Source organism: Rattus norvegicus, chromosome 1 (assembly GCF_021556685.1).
Source record: "Rattus norvegicus strain SHRSP/BbbUtx chromosome 1, alternate assembly SHRSP_T2T, whole genome shotgun sequence".
Classification (NCBI taxonomy): domain Eukaryota; kingdom Metazoa; phylum Chordata; class Mammalia; order Rodentia; family Muridae; genus Rattus; species Rattus norvegicus.
Genome location: NC_141534.1, coordinates 30,322,728 through 30,342,036, shown reverse-complemented (window position 1 = coordinate 30,342,036; position 19,309 = coordinate 30,322,728). Strand labels below are relative to the sequence as shown.

Here is a 19,309-nt window from a genome sequence, read left to right as displayed (position 1 = left end):
CTTTCTTGGTAGTCTTATGACCTTTTACGAATAGCATAATCTCACCATGCACATGTTGACACGCCCATCCTCCCTGTGTCGGTATAGGAGGACAGGAGCTCACATCTACCCAAGTGTTTGCTGGCCTACCCAGCCATCGGCCATTTTCTGCAGGAGTTTCCTGGAACTTAGTCCTGAGAGCGATCAAGCTTTACCTTTACTCTGCAAATCAGCACTCCTCTCCTTTAATAAGAAGACAAGGACGGCTTGATTTTTATTACTCTAGAATATACAGTGTATGTTTAAACGCTGCATAGAGCTTGGGCATTTGTGATAAGATAATAAAATAAAACATATTTTTATATATGGAAGGCTGCTATACCACTGAATTAGTTCCTAAGTTCCTTCAGGATTCTCCTGCCTTCACAACACCTAGCACCATGGACCCATACTCTCTCTATCCTTTCATGCATCCATTTTATCTTCCTCCATCCATCCTCCCTCCTTCCCAGATTTCCAGCTCATCCACTCATCTGTGCCTGAGGATATCTGAAGGGCCCTAGCAGGCCCTGCACAGACGCTATGGTAGGTCTTGCCATTCCCCCTTTTGCCTTTCCCCTTACCCCTTCCCTCTCTCTCTTACAAACCATAGGTTACATCCCTAAAACTAGCCATGAAGGTCTATTATGTTCTTATCCCAGACTCATTCAGTGGGAGAGGGTGGGTCTAGTCCTGCAGTGACTTGAAGTGCCTGGGGTTGGAGTGGGGTGGAGGGGTTGATACACAGGAGGAGCTCCTTCTTGTCAGAGGAGAAGGGGAGGGGAAATGGGGAGAAGAACAATGTGATAGGGTACTGGGAGGAGAGGGGGCCTGATAATGGGGTGTAGAATGAATGAATGAACGAATGAATAAATAAATAAATAAATGAAAAATTACACCTGCAAGGTCATTTGCTGCTGTTTTTCTGCCTAAGTCAGAAAGCATCCACTTTTACTTTTCTTCCCCAATTAATAAAGAATTTCTCTGTAAAAATAGGTGTTTAGATGTTTGGGTGTGCTTTGTGCCTAATCCAGGATCCAGCAGCGAGCCCCTACTGTGCAGGGGTTTCTCCAACACCCATGGGTTGTGGACAAATGAACAGATAATTGCAAGGATACACAGAGTATTAATCGCATACATGGTGTGGGGAAGTTTAGGCAGTGGTGTCCTGGGATACACTTGATACCCTGCTCTAGGGAAAACAGTTCTAGATTGCAGTGTCCGTCAGTTTCTTTGTCAGGTCCTGGGCAGGCGCACCCCTCCCATCACTGCTGGACTTTGGGAAGAAGTGAAAAGAGCCTAGGAAGTGCTGAAATCAACCTAGGATCCATATGGGATAATAGATTTGAATGGTGGGATACAACACCCTTTCTTTTTTAGCTATGATATTTTAATATTACTTAAGAATTTGGGGCTGGAGAGCTGGCTCAGCAGATAAGAGCACTGACTGCTCTTCCAGAGGTCCTGAGTTCAAATCCCAGCAACCACATGGTGGCTCACAACCATCTGGAATGGGATCTGATGCCCTCTTCTGGTGTGTCTGAAGACAGCGACAGTGTACTCATAAATAAAATAAATATTTTTAAAAGAATGTAATACATATATAAAATATATTTTGATGATATCCACCCTGAATACCCTGCTAACTCCCCCACCACCCAATATGTCTTCTTTCCTTTCCTATCCTTTTCATCTTTTAAAAAAACCACTAAGTCCAATTAGTGCTCCCCACAGGCACGTGATATGTACGTAGGTGTGGGATCATCCACTCGAGCATGGGCAACCTACCAGGGACTACACTCCTCTATCAACAAGCCATCAATTTACCAATAGCTCCTCACCAAGGGGTGGGGGCCTCATGAGTCCCTTTCATTCATGTTGGGGTTTTGGCTGGCTTAATTCTCTTTAGGTCTTATTCAGGTAACTTAGGCTACTGAAGACACTTATTTCTGTAGATACTGTTACAACTTTAAAATCAAATTAATTCCTCTGTTTGGTGTTCGTTTCAGTTTTATTCTGTTTATTTCTGCTCTGTTGTACAGTGAAATTCTCTCTTAGGACTTGAACCCATAATAACGACTCCTTCAACACAACTGAACTTTAAAATGCAACATTGGAACAAGAGCCTCTATTACCTACTGATTGCCCAGACAGAAGACTAGTGGTCCAGTTTATAGGATAATAGATAGAGTCATGGGTGGCAATCTTTTGCATGGAGCCCTATGGGAAGGCCAACGTGCAGGGATGGGACATATAAGGCTAGGCCTGGGGCTGAAATCCAGGAAGGATGGTTCGCCACTGTCTCTCCTGTTCTCTTGGGTCTCATGATCTTAATCTGTACTTACTAAGGACCAAGTTTTCATTTTCGTGGCCAACATTAAAGATGTTTATTTATCAATGGCTGAAATGATCAACAGAATACATCAATCATCTACCCTTTCACTGATAAATGGACAAGGAGTAAATATTTCCATAAATTATGAAATGTTACTGCATTCAGTTACTATCATTGGACAAAGTCAACCTAAGGTGAGTGTTAGTCCCAAATCGTCAAAATGACAGTCTGGGCTCTCAGCTCAAGCTGGACTCTGACCAGGTAAACATAAAGATTGCTAGCGATAAACAAAAGTTTACTCTTATCATTTCTAGCTTTATGCTAACTTTGCACACGCTAGAATCATTGGAAAGGAGGGAGCCTCAGTTAGAAAACTCCTACATAAGATGGTCTGCAGGCAGCCTTGGGGCATTCTCTTCATTAATAATTGATGTGGGAGGACTTTGCCCACTGTGTGGGGGCCATCCCTGGGCTGATGGTTCTGGGTTCTATAAGAAAGCAGGATGAGGAAGTCACGTGGGCAAGCCAGTACGCAGCACCTCTCCATGGCCTCTACATCAGTTCCTGCCTCTAGGTCCCTGCCGGTTTCAGTAAGTATGTCCTGTCCTGACGTCCTTCAATGATGGACTAGGATGTGGGAATGTAAGCCAAATAAACCCTTTCATCTGCATCTGGCATGGTCATGGTGCTTCATTATAGCAATAGTAACCCTAGCCAAGGCAGGTTCCTATTAACACAGACCTGTAGTGCACATTGAAGCCCCCAGGCTCCTCTGTCCTACAAACCTCCTCCCCACTACTCTAAACTTCCGGGTTCCTTCCCACTGTGAAGTCATCAAGGTTTTCCCCACCTTTTGCTATTCTCTGACCCCCAAGATATAGCCTGGGCCGTTTGGACTTTTCTTTCCACTCGAGCAGTGATCTTGTTCAGTGGTTTCACTTACGTGAGGAGAGTGGGAACTCAGTTTTGAAAGGTTAAGCAGAAGGGACCAGCTAAAGAAAGCCTCGGTTATGGACGGTGGGCCTAGAATCTGCCATGGGCCACCATGGCAGCTTTCCTCTGGAAGCATGTGTGACAGGCATGTCCAGAGTGGGCCAGAGTGTAGCTGGGAAGGGACATTCTGGTTTTCCTCCTCTGCTCTTCTGAAGGCACTGAGTAGGCGTTATATATGATTAACATTTTTATTAAAAAAAAAACTTGTTTATGAAAAACCCAAACCAACCAACGAACAAGGAAAGGTTAATGAAAATAAGAGGCCCTAGTCTACCAGCTGCTGATTAGAATCCCTTTTCCAGTGAATTATGTGGAAAGAACTGAGAACACTGTGGGTGGAGGAAGGGCAAGTATCCTAAGTTAGTAACAAGGAGAGATCGTCTTTCCTGTATGTGGAATGATCCTTAAAAGTCAGCTTAGGGGTAGTTCACAGAGCCATGGATAAGAGCCAGGTGAAGCTGGTATGAATTAGAAAAACCTCCATGAAGTGTGGTAGGCCAAGAGGGTATACTGAGGTTCCAGGCACACCTCACACAGGCCTCCCAGGCCTCCTCCTCAAGTGTGCAGGAAGCCTGACAGGAATTTGTCATTCCGGTCTTTGGTAGATGGTCTGTAGGGATCTGCAGGTCCTGGGGGTTTTAGGAGCTCTATAGTTCAGGTGAGGGTGATAGCCCCTCCCCTGGAAACTCAGTCCAGTTGGAGGAGCATATGTTGCTCTTGTAGAGGACTTGGGTTCTTGTATGGACTGGATTCCCATTATCCATAGTGGTTCAAAACAGTCTGTAACTCCAATTCCAGGGGATTCAATGCCCTCTTCTGATCTCCATGGGCATGAAGCATGTACATGGTACAAACATATATGCAGGAAAACCACTCTCATATAAAGTAATAAAATATACAAATCTAATAATAAAAAAATAAGGAAAAATTTGTAAAAATGGTGGAAAGCCAAGTGTCTTGGGGGGGAAGGTGGTGCTGAAACCAAAACCTTGGACCCAGCTTTGCCATGGTACACATGTGAAGATCAGAAGACAACCTTCCCAAGTTGGCTCTCCCCTTCCACTACACGGATCCTAAAAGTCAAAGTCGGGTGGTCAGGTTTGATGGCAAGCATGTTTACCCACTGACCAATCTCATCAGCCTTAGCATGTATGTATGTATGTATGTATGTATGTATGTATGTATGTATGTATGTATGTATGTTTATTTAGAGACAGAGTTTCATGTACCCAAGGACGGCCTTGGATAATTGAACTTCTGATCCTCCCACCTCCACCTTCCAAGTGCTGGAATTTTAAGTGTAAGCCACTATATACAGTTTATGTGGTATTGGGGATCAAATCCAGGGTTTTGTACACACTAGGGAAGTACTCTACTAATTTACTATATCTCCAGTCCTAGAAAAGGCTTTTAAAATAAGTTTAAAATAAATGTACAACTGAACTTAAGTTGAAAATTGTGGTTTGCCCTGGAGTTATCTGTATTTTGATGCTAATTCCACTGCCCCAAGGACAGCTGCCTAGTCACTACTCAGGACGCAGATGACTTCACCAGAACCTTCTTCCCATTGAATTTGTAAAATACAGGTGAGGGGCAGGTACAGGACAGAAGGAGGCCTGTTATTGGAGGAGAAGGAAGGAGGGAAGAGGAGGAGACTGGAACGGAAAGGAGGAAGAGAGAGGAGGGAGAGGGAGAGAAGCCGTGGCAGGACAATATGGCGGGTGACGTTAAGATTCCGCTCTGTGTATTTACAGGTTGTTATTAATGTTCTTAAGGGATGGATGTGTACTGGGCTTTGTATGTTTAGGTGGGCAATTATATCTTATCAATTGGGTCAAAGATTATTGTGTTGTGTGTTTTTTTATATGACGGTTTGAGTGTAGAAAAGTGTGCGGCGGCAGGAGACACTGGGCCACCGTGGAGTTGGGGTGTGTTTCCGCCGAGATATCTAGCAGATATCTCGGGGCACTATGGTGCCGGACCTAGTGGGGATAAAAGACAACCATACTTTTTTATTTTTTATATTTTTACAACAACAGAAAATTGTTGTCAATTTCTAAATATTTCGTCTTCTTTTCTTATAACCCTCTAGGCCTTCTCTCATTTCCTCCCCATCTACCTTCCAGTGCTGTCAAGGTCTAGCTCTGCCAATTCACTGGCTTGGTGCCTCTACAGTGTTCTCTCTGTCCCACCCTTTCGTCACCACAGTAGAAAGTATCCCACATGTCCCTGGCATGCACCCACTCACCAGGAAGCCAGAGGTGCTGTCCAGCAGGCAGCGGACACGACAAATGAAGCAGCGTGTCAAGAAGGCCGAGTACTCTGAGGGCAAGCCCTTGCCCCCTTCTTGGGCCCTGAGCAACTTCCCTAGGACGGTATTGTCTGACAAGATAATGCAAATAACGCAAATTAAAACCTAAGAATTGGGTTAGGAAACAAGAGATGGGGGCTATGAAGATAGCAGATACACATATAGGAGAATACTGGCCGCCATGAGGCTTCTACCAAACATGCCACTCCTTCTAGAATGCACGTCTCTCCATGAGTCTCCAAGCCTTTGTCATCCCCATGTCTCCAAGAGACGGTGCTTTGGTGGGTTTTGTTTTCATTGGTGCTGACCAACACTGATTTTTACCACTGCTGCATGTATGACTAAGGGTCAGTTGCTTAGTGTTGTTTGAGCTGAATAAATGATATGATGTGTAGGCACCTTTGACCTAAGGCAAATTATGCTGTTAGATGTTGAAGTTAGGGGGAAATTTTTCTTTGAATTTTTAAAATTTTAGGAAACCATCATCTGAATGAACTCCTGGATGAAGTCCAGAACCCATATGCCCAATCCTCCAAGCCCACTGTAGCCTACTACTTCTGGGCACATTCTATGCATACCTCATCAATTAGCTCTTCATTAGGTATCATGTATCTGTTGGGGCGTGATCTACAGGATTATAGTGCACAAAGGGTAAGAACTAGGTAGAACATTCTGTTTTCCTTTTCCAGTTAACTGTAAATTGGTTCAGAGCTGCTGCCTGGCAGATAAGAGGCTTGAGGGAGTTTTTGAAAAGAGTCAAGATCTTAGGCTCTTAGGCAGTATTGAAAATATCAAATACAGTGGAGCCTGGAAGTCTGGATCTTGCGTATCCCAGAGCCCATGGACCCCAGCCTATGGTGGTGGAACCTATAAGAGGCAGTGAGAGCTGTTAGGGCTATGTCCTTGAGAGGCATTATGGGCTCCTCTTACAATTTAAAGTGATGAGTTCGGGTGTTTACATGACAGTGGGTAAAGTGGTGATTATTAATCCTGACCATCAAACCTCTGGGCAAGTTTGTGAATGAGTTTCTAGACTGGGTTAGCTGTGGTAGGAAGACCCACCTGAAATGTGGCAGCAGCATTCTATGACCTAGGCTAAATGAAAAGGGGCGGCAGCATCCATGTCTGTTTCCTAACCATGCATCTGATGTGACCAGCTGTGTTATGTCCCTGCTGCCATGCCTTCTCTGTAGGGCGGGTTCTGTCTTCCATCACTGTACAGAATAAACCCTCCCTCCCCTGAGCTGCTTTTGTCAAGTATTTTGCTGCAGCATCAGCTAAAGTAACTAATGTGGACCTGATCCTCTTTTTTTCCCTCTCTGAGTGGGATGTCAGATAAGGATCTTACCTCGCCTGACACTTCTACAGTAATGTGCTGCCTTCACTAAATGCCCAAAAGCAAACAATCCACACTTAATGAACTGAAACCTTCCTAAATAACCTTTTTTTTCTTTGCAAACTAAATATCTCAAGTGTCTGTCATAGAAGAGAGCAGAGCAGAGGGGAGCAAGCATGATGACGTAAAGGCCCTCAGAGGCCACACAGAGCTGAAGATGGACCAACTGCTGGCTGGGGGAGTATGGAGAGGCTGGGGAGTATGGAGAAGCTGGGGGAGTATGGAGAAGCTGGGGGAGTATGGAGAAGCTGGGGGAGTATGGAGAGGCTGGGGGAGTATGGAGAAGCTGGGGGAGTATGGAGAACCTGGGGGAGTGTGGAGAGGCTGGGGGAGTATGGAGAACCTGGGGGAGTGTGGAGAGGCTGGGGGAGTGTGGAGAAGCTGGAAGAGTGTGGAGAAGCTGGAGAAGTGTGGAGAAGCTGGGGGAGTGTGGAGAGACTTGGGGAATGTGGAGAAGCTGGAAGAGTGTGGAGAAGCTGGGGGAGTGTGGAGAGGCTGGAGGAGTGTAGAGAGGCTGAGGATGTGGAGAGGCTTGGGAAGTGTAGAGAGGCTGGGGGATGTGGAGAAGAGTGGTCAAGAGACAGCAGAATCCTGAAGGAAATTCCGTGTGGATACAGAGGAAAATGTGGATGCCAATGAAGTTGGCTTACCTGTGTCAGCATGTGGGGACTGCCCGAACACCACCTGAGGAGGGTCCATGGCCCAGTGTAGCTGTCTGCAGAAGTCCTGCCGGTCATCCACATGGATATAGTCATAAATATTTTGATGCATTACATCTGTCTGAAATACAGAAGCAATTGCTTTAGCTCCATCTTGAATTTACACGTTCTGGGGATAATGAACCACTGGATCCCCATATCAATGTGCAAAAGCAAGTGTTGTGTGTAAAGAGAGCGTTGAGAAAAAGACTGAGCTTTCAACAATGGAAGAATGAGCCTCCAAGGTCAGGTCACCCCTGGGCATATTCACTTTGTGGCCCTCATGATCTAGCCTTCATGGTGATATCATTATGTCCTCGGAGCCATGGGGGTGATGAGGCAGAGGAGTTCTCTTTCCTAAATCAACTGTGGTACTTCATGTTGACTGAGTCATATTCTTCAACCTGCCGAGGTCCATGATGCACTAAGACCTACCAGATCATGAGCCTCACTCTGCTACTCTTTCCTCTAACCTCCTTAAAGGACATCAGGTGAAAGGAAGCCAATTTTTCTCAGGCACTGGAGCCCTGTATAGCTATCTGGTGGACAGAGTGGAATCTTTGGCCTGCAAAGGCTGACATTAAGGTTTTTGACAAAGCCAGGAACAGATATCCTATGACCTTGGAGCGGTCTCTTGCCATCATCACTATTCTCACAAGCAAGAATCTGGCTTATTCTTTGCACTGGGAACCCAGCCTACTAAAGTCAAGGCTGGCAGCATCTCTGTAGGCCTGGGTTCTCATAATTGGTCTATTCCTACGTTTCATCCATTTTAGAAAGGATGAGTTTAGATGAATGATTATAATAACCATAATATTCTTTTCTCAGAGAAAGAAACATCCCTTAGAAATCAAACGAAAATGTTATATTTTGGCAATGTAAGTAGCAGTTTCACCCAGAGTTTATGAAATCCTTCATGGTTTCCCCAAATCCTTATCATTGTAACTCTGTGGATAAGCTCTGCGGTGCCCCAGATATTCACTAAGATTCTCCCTGGGAGGTGGCAGAGGGATGTGGCTGAAATGTGCACTGATTCAGTGGCAGGCACCACCAATCTAGAGGGAACGTTTTACAAAGGAAGTTTAGATACAGCCCAGAGAAAAGGCAGAGAATAGGTCAGAAATGGCTGCTGTCTGGTTAATGATTCCCAGGGTCAGGGCTTTAGAGGCAATTGTGTGGCTGAGGTACATGAATCTATCCGTGGCAGAGGTGAACACACCAGCTTATTTGCTTGCCTTTGTTTGTATTAAAGAGAGGTCCTCCATGTGCAGCCCAGGCTGATCTCTAATTCGAGATCCAGCCCCTCCAGTGCTAAGCTTACAGGTTTAGCCATCACTATGCCTGCAACCTGAATGAAGCATTAACACTGAAGCATAGCAGAAGTTGAGAAAGTCCCCATTCGAGGAAGCATGATGCCAGAGCCTCTTTAGTTGCCCCTAAATTACCATTCATGCTACACAAACAGGTTGAATCAGATACCAAAGGAATACTGGATTCTTTGGAAACTCTCTTTCGGCCCAGTTTGTGTGGTAGTATCATCTTTATCTGGTGGCATTTTAAAATGTAGCCTCTTTCCTCCTATCTTTGCCCTGCCATCTCTAGAGATATCTGCCATCCCCACTCCCCACCCTGATATTTACTTTAGGTATGTCACACAGCAGGAGCTACGATGGCTTTTTCTGGCTTGGTTGGCTGCAGGAGTGGATGCTTTCATAGTTCCTGGACACTGGTCTAGAGCGGTGCTGTTTGTGAGTTTGCCTGATTGCACTTTCACACTTGGCCTTCTAGGCCTAATCTCTGAGAAACCTGTTTCTTGTCACGTGGTAATCTCCCTCCTCTCCTGAGAATGTTACTATATTTATACCTGTGGGTCAATGGAGATTCTAGAACTAGAGTGCCAAGGCTCACTAGACGTGTCTCTGCTCCCACTATAGTCACATTAACTTGTAGTTTGATGTCGAGAAGGCTGACATCTTCATGTTTGTAATGAGTTTTCTTTCTGGGTAAGGCTTATCTCACTGTGTATTTAAACCAGTCTTAATTTAATTATATTATTATTATTATTTATTATTATTATTATTATTATTATTATTATTATTATTTTCTCTGTGGATGTTCTGTAAGTCATTGAGTACTTTCATCCTTAGAATGTGGTGGGTTTTGCTTTCTCCATGTGTGGTTTTAATTAGAAGAATCCCTGATCTGGGCACAGTGGATATCAAGGGCTCTCAGAGTGAGGGTGCAAGCAGGTGCTGTAGCATACACATTCTTTTCACATGTTTGTTTGTGTGTGTGTGTGTGTGTGTGTGTGTGTGTGTGGTGGCCCTGAGCTTTGTAGAACCATCAGAGAGTGTAGTATCCACTGTCCGCTGGCCTCCCAAGAGTCTCATCTATCATCTCTGCATACTTTAGTTAGTGAAGGGTGGGGGGTGTGGTGGATCCAGATTGATGTGAGCTGTGGGCCTGCAGTAAACCAGAGCAAAGGTCAGACCAAACAGTGGAAGAATCAGCAAAGCCAGAAGGAAGGCAGAGCAAAGCCATATATTTCTATGACAGCTACAAGACAGCACGGAATATTTTTAGATTGAAAAAATGAATTCCTGTTTCAATAACTAGTGCCATACGTTGTGATGGCCCCTCGTCCTTCAGGGTTTCCTAGCGTGTGCCACAAAGGAGAATCAAGAAGAGTTGGGAAGAAAGATAAGAAGGCATGAAGAGGACATAAAAACTAGAATGCAGTCACCAAGAGAAGCAGTCTTTATTTCAGCTTCAAGACAGCACCACACAGTGTGACACAAAGGCCAGCCTATCTTTTACAATCTGTTTCTGCCATTTTGCCTTCTTGGGAAAGGCATGTGTGCCTCTGCTAGCTGGCCATAGACAGTTGTCCTCACTCAGAGTGTCGTTTACTTGGGGACAGCTGCCACAGGTTACTGTGAGGGAATAGGCACTTTCCAGAATAAATACGCTTCACAGGCCTAAGTTTTATCGCTCTGCTGTTCTGAAGAAGCTGGTAGCATACTCAGGCAGCCTCAGGAAGGGACTGGCTCTTGACTTCTAGAAAGCGTTTAATCCAAGATGCTCCTGAGAGCATTGTAACCTTTTTGTGAAATACTTCGTATATGGTAAAATGTTGAGGTATATTTTTAAAAATAGCTGAACCTTTTAACCCACTCTAGTGCCAGCACCCAGAGGGCCGAATGGTCACTTGAATAATGACATCAACCTACAGTAAAGAATGGAAACGTGTTCTATAATGAAGGGAAAACTCATTTGTACTTTTAACAGTTGAAGGGAGATCACAAAGCTGGTAATTCTTTGCCAGTCTCTAGATGCACATACCGGATAGTCAATTTACAGGTGAGTAGAACGGGAAGAAGTTATGTCTGGAATGTACTAAATATATGGAGTTTAAGGTGTGGAGTTATCAAATGAGGTGGTACTCTAAGTATGAGCAGCTGAGGAGTCTAAATACAAGAAGTCTCAGCCTGTTCAGGGTCACAGTGCTCCACAAAAGTGGACATGCTGTCCTAGGCAAAGCTGTGTTGTGTGACATTAAAAAGCTTGAATGGAACCCAACATTTAATATATATTGAAAATTGGTATATACTTGAAATCGGTGTGTATTTAATATACCAAAGGGATATTTTTGCTTCGTTTACCTGGTGGAAGCCCAGGTAGTCCACAATTGTTGCCGACGCGTAGAAGATCATCCCTTCCGCACTCACCACCAGAGCAAAGCCATTGAGAGACTAAGAGACAAAAACAAGTAAAATCGGATTGGCTCACCCAAAACGAAAAGAACAAATTCTTCTGTATAAATTGCCTACATTCTTCCTGTTTTGTGTGACCTCTAGAAACATTCTCATCAACTTTGTCTCCTTTTTGTAATACGCCCCCATTAACAGGAGACAGAATAAGTTGCCCCTGGTTTGAGAGGCTGCAGACTCAGACCTCTCTCCAGGGGATCTAGAATACACATTTAATGAAATGTAAGCAGCATCAGGATGACGTAACGAGGCATCATTACAAGAGAAAGCAAATTGGGACCGTCCACTTCATTGTCCAGTCTGCTGTACACTATTCTGGTATTTTTTTCAACTTTTCTAAAAGTTTGTGTCCATATTCTCTCCTAATTTTGGTGTCTAGTGGAAAAAACCAATCTGGTCCAGTCCCCATCATCTTGACTTATTTATTTAGGACAAGAGCAAGGTATTCCTTTAAATTCTGGTTTGCTGTAGCAATCATCCAACTTGGGCACATTTGGGGAGATGCAAGGCACAAGAGGCTATGTTTTAACGCATCGATTCAATGGGTTTTACTGTACTCACGTTTTAAATTTTTCTTATATGTTTATGGATGCATAATTCTATCTTACCTTGTTTATCATAGATGAATCTCAGTGATATCCACAGTTGTGGGTTCTTCGGAGCACATGGCTATGTTGTGTTTAAGTTGGGCTGCTTTTGTTTGAAAAGCAAATCTTCTATGTTATGCCATAGTAGTTCTTGGAAATATTACTAACAAAAGTGTCCAATATACCCAGAGTCACATACTGTCACCATCATTGAGTATTCTGTGTGTGTGTCTCATCTATTCACCCTCCCATCTATAATCTATCTACCTATGGACCTATCATCTATTCAACATATCTATCATTTGTTATCTGTCTATTGTAGATCAGTAAGTCTGTTATCTGTATCTACCCATCTACCCATTTACCTCTTCCATTATAAAAAAAAAAAAAAAACCATCATGGAGGCTATCTCATGAGCACCAAGCACACTAAGTAGAATAGTTTATTCAATTTCACCTCCATCCTATCTGTTCCAAAGTGGGCAGTGCAGAATTTGAAGACTAGTTTTGGTCACATAGACATTGTCAATCATAAATGTTTCAGTGTGTGTCTTTGAAACACAGATAATTGGAGGTCATCTCAATGTAACACTTATTTCCTATTTCCTTTAATTCTTTTTTTTTTTTTTTTGGTTCTTTTTTTCGGAGCTGGGGACCGAACCCAGGGCCTTGCGCTTCCTAGGTAAGTGCTCTACCACTGAGCTAAGTCCCCAGCCCCTTTAATTCTTAATATTGTATGTATTCCCCACTTTTTTCAAGTCAAATTGTTAGGTGATAAATTAAATTTTGGTTTCATAGTTTTCATTTCTTTGATTCTTAGCAAGATAAAAAACATTCCATTTTAATTGATAGTTTGGATTGATAATTTGGGTTTCCTCCTTGGCAAATGGCCTATGCATGTCATGTACCAACTTCTCTATGAGTGTTTATACATGTTAATAGATGTGGTGAGCCTCACAGCATGCAATCCCAGGAATCTAAAATGTTTATTATGAAGGAAAGAAGCACACTTCAAAAACTGAAGAGAAGCCAACTGTTTTATGGAAGCAGAAGGAAGAACAAATAAAAGTAAGTGAAATCAGTGAAAACGGCTTATGTCCCTCCTTATTCCTGTATATCTTGTAGGCAGGAAAAACTGTGGATCGAAGGCTTTGTGGCTGGGTTAGTGTCCCCATTCCTTCATTGGAAGTCTTTCCTGCTTATGGGAGGTAGTCATTTCAGGGTCTATATCCCCTACTGCTAGGAGTCTTAACTAGGATCAACTTCATAGATCCCTGGGAGTTTCCATTGTCTAAGGTTTCTAGCTCCTCCCAGAGATGCCCTTCCTCACGATTGCAGTTTTTTCTTCCAGTTGTCTCTCCCTTCATCCTCCCCAAACTTGATACCTCCAGTACCCCTCCATACCCCCTCTCTCACCCAGTTCCCTCTCTCCTCCCATCCCCAGTGTCTATTTTATTTCCCTTTCTCAAGGGAAGGATTCAAACATCCTCCTTTTAGTCCTCCTTGTTCCTTAGCTTTTTAAGTCCGTGGGTGGCAGCATGGTTATCCTGTATTTTATGCATAACAGTCACTGATAAGTGAGCATATTCATATGTTTGTATTTATGAATCTGGGTTACCTCCCTCAGGATGATATCTTCTAGTTCCATCCATTTGCCTTCGAATTCCATGATGTCCTTGTTTCTAATAGCTGAGTGATACTCCATTGTGTAAATGCACCACATTTTCTTTATCCATTCTTCAGTTGAGGGACATCTATGTTATTTCCATTTTCTGGTTATTACAAATAAGGCTGCTATGAACATAGCTGGGTATGTTCCTTGTGGGAGCATGCGCACGAGGGTATATGCCCAGAACTGGTATAGCTGGGTCTTGAAGTAGAACTAGTCCCAGTTTTCTGAGAAACTGACAAATTGATTTCCAAAGTGGTTGTACAAGTTTGCACTCTCAACAACAACGGAGGAGTGGTCCCCTTGTTCCACATCCTTACTACCATGAGCTCTCAATTGAGTTTTTGATCTTACCCATTCTTATAAATGTGCGATAAAACCTCAGAGCTGTTCTCATTTGCATCTCTCTGATGACTGAGAATGTTGAGGATTTCTTGAAGTGTTTCTCGATCATTAGAGATTCCTCTGTTGAGAATTCTCTGTTTACCTCTGTACCCCAAGTTTTAATTGGGTTATTTAGTTTGTTGGTGTCTGACTTCCTGAGTTCTTTATATATTTTGGATATCAGCCGTCTGTCTGATGTGGGGTTGGTGAAGATCTTTTTCCATTCCGTAGGCTGCCATTTTGTCCTCTTTATGGTGTACTTTGCCTTACACAAGCTTTTCAGTTTCATATGGTCTCACTTATTGTTGATCTTACCAAAAAACTGAGGGAATGGCTAACAAAGGACTGGCCTAACTTGAAACCCATGCCATGAGAGAGAGTCTACCCCTTACACTATTAATGATATTCTGCTATACCTGCAGACAGGAGTTTAGCCTAACTGTCATATGAGAGGCTTCACCCAGCAACTAATGGAAACTGATGCAGAGACCCAGAGTCAAACATTAGTCAGAGCTCTGGGAATATTGTGGGGTGGTGGGGGAACGGAGAATGGAAGGAGCCAAAGAGGTGAAGGCCACAAGAAAACCTACAGAAACAATTAACCCATATGGACTTACAGAGACTGAACCACTAACCAGAGAGCATATACAAGACAGACCTAGTCCCCCTACACATATGTAACAGATGTGCAGCTTGGCCTTCATGTGGGACCCCTAACAGTAGAAGCAGGGACTATCTCTGACTCTGTTGCCTGACTTTGGATTCTTTTTCCCTAACTGGGCTGCCTTGTCTAGCTTCAATAGGAGAATATGTACCTACTTCTACTGCAAATTGATATGCAAAGGTGGGTTGATATCTACGAGAGGCCTCCCCTTCCTTGAGGAGAAATGATGGGGGAATGAGTGGAGGTGAGGTGAGAGAGAGAGAGGGAGTGGAAGGAGAGAAGGGAGGGGATTCTTCAGTGGGAATGTAAAGTAAATAAACTAATGTATGAATGAAAATAGATAAAAAGAAAATGGTTGAAAGACAAGAGAGGGAGAGAAGCCATGGCAGGTGACGCTAAGATTCTGCTCTGTGTATTTACAGGTTGTTATTAATGTTCTTAAGGGATGGATGGTACTGGACTTTGTATGTTTAGGTGGGCAATTATTTCTTATCAATTGGGTCAAAGGTTATTGTGTTGTATGTTCTTTCATGTGTAGATTTAAGTGTAATGGAGTGTGGGGCAGGTAGTCTGGGCCGCCATGGAATTGGGATGTGTGCTTCTGGCAAGATATCCAGCAAATATCTAGTGGGGATAAAAGACAAACCTACTTTTTTTTATTTTTTATATTTTTACAACAACAGATGGCAAACCAACCTGTGGGCTAGAATCCACTAGTAAGAATTGAGAGAAAGTTTTATTTTCTAAGAGGAGGCCTGTGCTATGTTAAGTCATGTGATCCCTCAAGCCTGGGGTGGGAGGGTGGGGGGAAGGGAATTTAAACAAAGAAACAGGGAAGTAGCCTGGGCTGGCAGGCTGTAGGTCCCCTGCTGTGTGATAGGTAATGGCAGATCAGAGAGTTACAGATTAAAAGCTGCTTTTTAAAGAAAGTTGTTTAGAAATTCTTTCAGGATACTCATATTCCTTCTAACGTGGGCTCCATGAGAATTTTGGGTTGAAATCCTAGTTAGACAAGCTACTTCTTAGTGACAGGTATTAAAAGGTGATTAAGTTTGTTTTTAGAAAGAAGAGAGTAAAGAGATTACCTGAATCAGGTGGGGATTTTCACTCACAGTTCAGAACTTAGATAAGGAAAAATTAGTCACTAACTCCAAGTAGAGAGTTGTGATATATGTCTGTAACACCAGGCATAGTGAATGCAGACGTATATTATAGAAGTTATTAAGGTTAAATAAAAATCTGTGGCTCCGGGTAGAGAAATTAACAGATGGATATATTTGGGGCTAAAGTCCTGGTTTGATATGTTGCTTATTGATATTGGAATTGATAGAAGGTATTTTGTTTGTTTTATGAATTACCCTGCTAAAGGCCATATGGCTCGTTGATGATGGCTAGGGAGGGTTTGTGGTTATTTTTGATACTTACACAACAGGAAGCTTGGATTCTCTTAACGTGGACTCCATGGGAATTTTGGGTTCATTTCCTGATATCATAGAGTACAAAAGCCTATCAGGCTCATTGTTTAGCTTACTTCCTTTTTAAAAAATGTTTAATCTTCATAATGGGTGTGACTTTGAGTTTTATGGTTATATTATTACTCTGGGAGAGAGTGCAAGATACAAGCTTTTCTGGTTACAGACTAAGGAACACAGTATTTTTGGAAAAAGATTTCGTCTTTGTGGTTTTTTTTTTGTTTTTTTGTTTTTTTTTTAACTTCTAAAAATTATTTTTGATTTTATTAGTTTTATTGTAATTATATGTATGTGTGTGAAGGTGGGTATGTATATGTGTAGTCTAGCGCAGGTACCAGTGGACACCAGAGACATCGGCTCTCCCTGAGGTTGAAGTTACAAGTAATTGTGGTTTAGGGCTGTATTCCGATCCTCTACAAGAGCAGTTACGAGGACATCGTAACTGCTGAGCCATCTCATTCCTTTTCTCAATGCTGGGGATTGGACTCGTGTTCTTCTTACATGGAGACAAATGCTCCACTAAAGGCTCTCCCAGCTTTCCCTTAACTTTAATTCAACCTCTCTAAGCATATAGAATGGAGGTAATCGTGTTCTTAAAACACATATATAAAATCTCCAAGTCCTAAGGATTGTGTATCTATACATACACCATTTGTATCATACACACCTCCATTTACGTGCCATTAAGCACATCTCACACATGTGCAGACACCATGGTCTTGTGCACTCATTACTGCACACACCCACACGTACAGTAGCATAAGTTTGCAAAACCAGAAGGAAATAGGTAGAAAGTGGGATTCTGCGGGCGCGTTTTCACCTACAGCTTTTCAAGGCCCGGGGAAGGCTACCAATGTTAGTTTCTCCTTGGACACCTAGTCACCGCCACCTCACCCTGTGTGCTCCACAGGGCTCCTTGATGATGACACAGACAGAGGGCATCCTTTGAGTCCTGGCCCCCATGACATCCAAAGACAAAGCTGTGGTATCCTTGCCAGTTTCTCCCTGGGATGCCATCCTTAAGGCTGCCAAAGACCAGCTGCCATCTCTGGATTCAGACTCCTCCCTGGTGAGCAAGAAGATATTAACTGTCCAGCCTGGGCAAGGACAGCTTCGGGCACTTCTCTCTACAGACCGCACCTTGGTCTATGGGCTTTGTTCTCACTCATCAGTGTCTGGGATTACTTCTGGGTATCCACTTCCTTCAGGCTTCTCTCTGGGTTTGCCAGAACGCTTGAGTGTGGATATTAGTGCTCTGTATCTCCAAGGCCACTCCTGCTGTGGTCCTGACCCCCAGCTGGGCTCAGTGCCAAAGTCCAGAGTCTTCCCACCCTGCTGTTCCGCTGCTCTCAACTCTGTTGGGTCAGGTCAGAGCCAGCTCCAACCTCTGAGAGTGATCATCATGCCAGAGCCACACAGTATGGCCCAGCAGGGATTCTGCTACTTGAGGTGATCCAGGGGTCACCGACCATTTTTTTTTACACAGGTGAGAGGGATACATGGTGATGCACTGGCCAGAGGCTTAGCACACAGGTTGACATAGGACATTTCAAGTGAAGAGCAAGAGTTCTAGAAGCAAGATGGCTGCTTTGTGCCATGCCTGAGCATTTGCCAAGACGAGCATGGTGTAGCTGAGACTCGGGCACCATCCAGTTCATAGTGAATGAGGCAGAAGAGGTAGACAGTGACAGCGCCACAGTGCTCTAATGCTGCCATTGCCTTGTGAAGTCCCTATGAGGAGGCAGGCCAGTACCCGCTCAGCCTCTCTCCACTAGAGACAGGTGACCAAAGCTCCTGTGTTAAGTGACTAGTCAATATGAAAGTGAGCTGGCCTCCATTCTCAGCTGCCTCTTCACCACCATTGTTCAGGGCTGGCATTAACACAGCATCCGTGGTTTGCAAGGCTTGCATATGGCCTGTGAAAAATGAAGCCCACATCTCACCAACAGGAGGTATGCTGCTTAGGCCTGTTTTCAAATTGGCTGCAGAAAGCAGCACAGGACTAGGCCCTTGGTAGAGAACTGACCTGCTTAGACCTGCTCCTGGGCAGGATGGGCAAAACATGACTGCCATTTCCTCTAAAGTACTCCGGTCTGTCCGCAGTCTGACTGTGAGGAAGAAGAACCCTTCATCTTTCAGCGGAACCAGCCTGTCCTGATTCCAGACCTAACGGAGGAGCTGGCTGAAGACCCTGTTGGTGTCGATGAGTCTGGGACCTGGGTTACTGCAGGGAGGAGTCCTTCACCTGAGGTCTGTGGGACACAGGCCTTGGGAGCCCTTAATAGATCCCACCCGAGGCTTTTATCCTTGGCAACCCCAGCCTGTTAGACCTGATAACACTTCTTGAAGTTGCTGTGGTTAAACATACTTCCCAAAGAAAAGACTCGTCTTTGTGTTTTTAAAAAGTGCAATTAGGCTCTGGAAACTTCACAGAGTCATACTGATCAGATTTGATAGAGGTAGACCACCTGAAAAAATTGATTCAGAAGAATCAAACAAAAAGATATCTCAATTCTAAACTTTTGTCTTGAGAGTTGTGTTTTGCAGTGTGCCTACTTGGATTCCTGATCTCAAGGACTTTCAGCTGGGTCCAGTCAGGACACATCGGCTACAGCATTTGCTTCATTTTTCCCATCCCCTATCCCCAAGGATATCTCAACACCCATGTACAGTTTGAAGAAGCTATGGAGGAGTTGTCACACCAATTCCCTAGACTTTTTGGGGGCTGAAAGTGGTTATTCTAAAGTTGTTTTATGAGGAATTTAAAATTGGTTGTAATTTAACAGGGAGGAATTAGCTAGTTTGAGTTGTACAATCATGATCTCATTTGGTAACTAAGCTAAAATCATATCTTTGCTTTGGTATAGAATTTATTTTTCAAAAAGGTTTAAAAGTACAAGGTTTAGAGTCAGTCCTTTTTTTTTTTATCTTTATTAACTTGAGCATTTCTTATTTACATTTCTATTGTTATTCTCCTTCCCGGTTTCCAGGCCAACATCGCCCTACCCCCCCC

General features: G+C 43.6%; 1 protein-coding gene and 1 long non-coding RNA gene across 3 annotated transcripts in view; one reads left to right on the top strand and one right to left on the bottom strand.

Annotated features, from left to right (window-relative positions):
- Ahrr (aryl-hydrocarbon receptor repressor) overlaps positions 1 to 19,309 on the bottom strand; it is a 95,602-nt gene that overhangs the window by 9,413 nt on the left and 66,880 nt on the right. For both annotated transcript variants that reach the window (XM_087580354.1, NM_001024285.1), the window contains 3 exon segments: positions 11,414 to 11,503; positions 7,704 to 7,833; positions 5,595 to 5,728 (listed from right to left, as the gene is read on the bottom strand). In XM_087580354.1, the coding sequence (XP_087436480.1) occupies positions 5,595 to 5,728; positions 7,704 to 7,833; positions 11,414 to 11,503 (354 nt within the window).
- Positions 9,637 to 18,669, top strand: LOC134485273 (dynein axonemal assembly factor 8-like). The gene is made up of 6 exons (XR_015649155.1): positions 9,637 to 9,754; positions 10,931 to 11,111; positions 12,756 to 12,789; positions 13,050 to 13,175; positions 17,207 to 17,365; positions 18,400 to 18,669. It is a non-coding gene; the product is annotated as a dynein axonemal assembly factor 8-like (long non-coding RNA).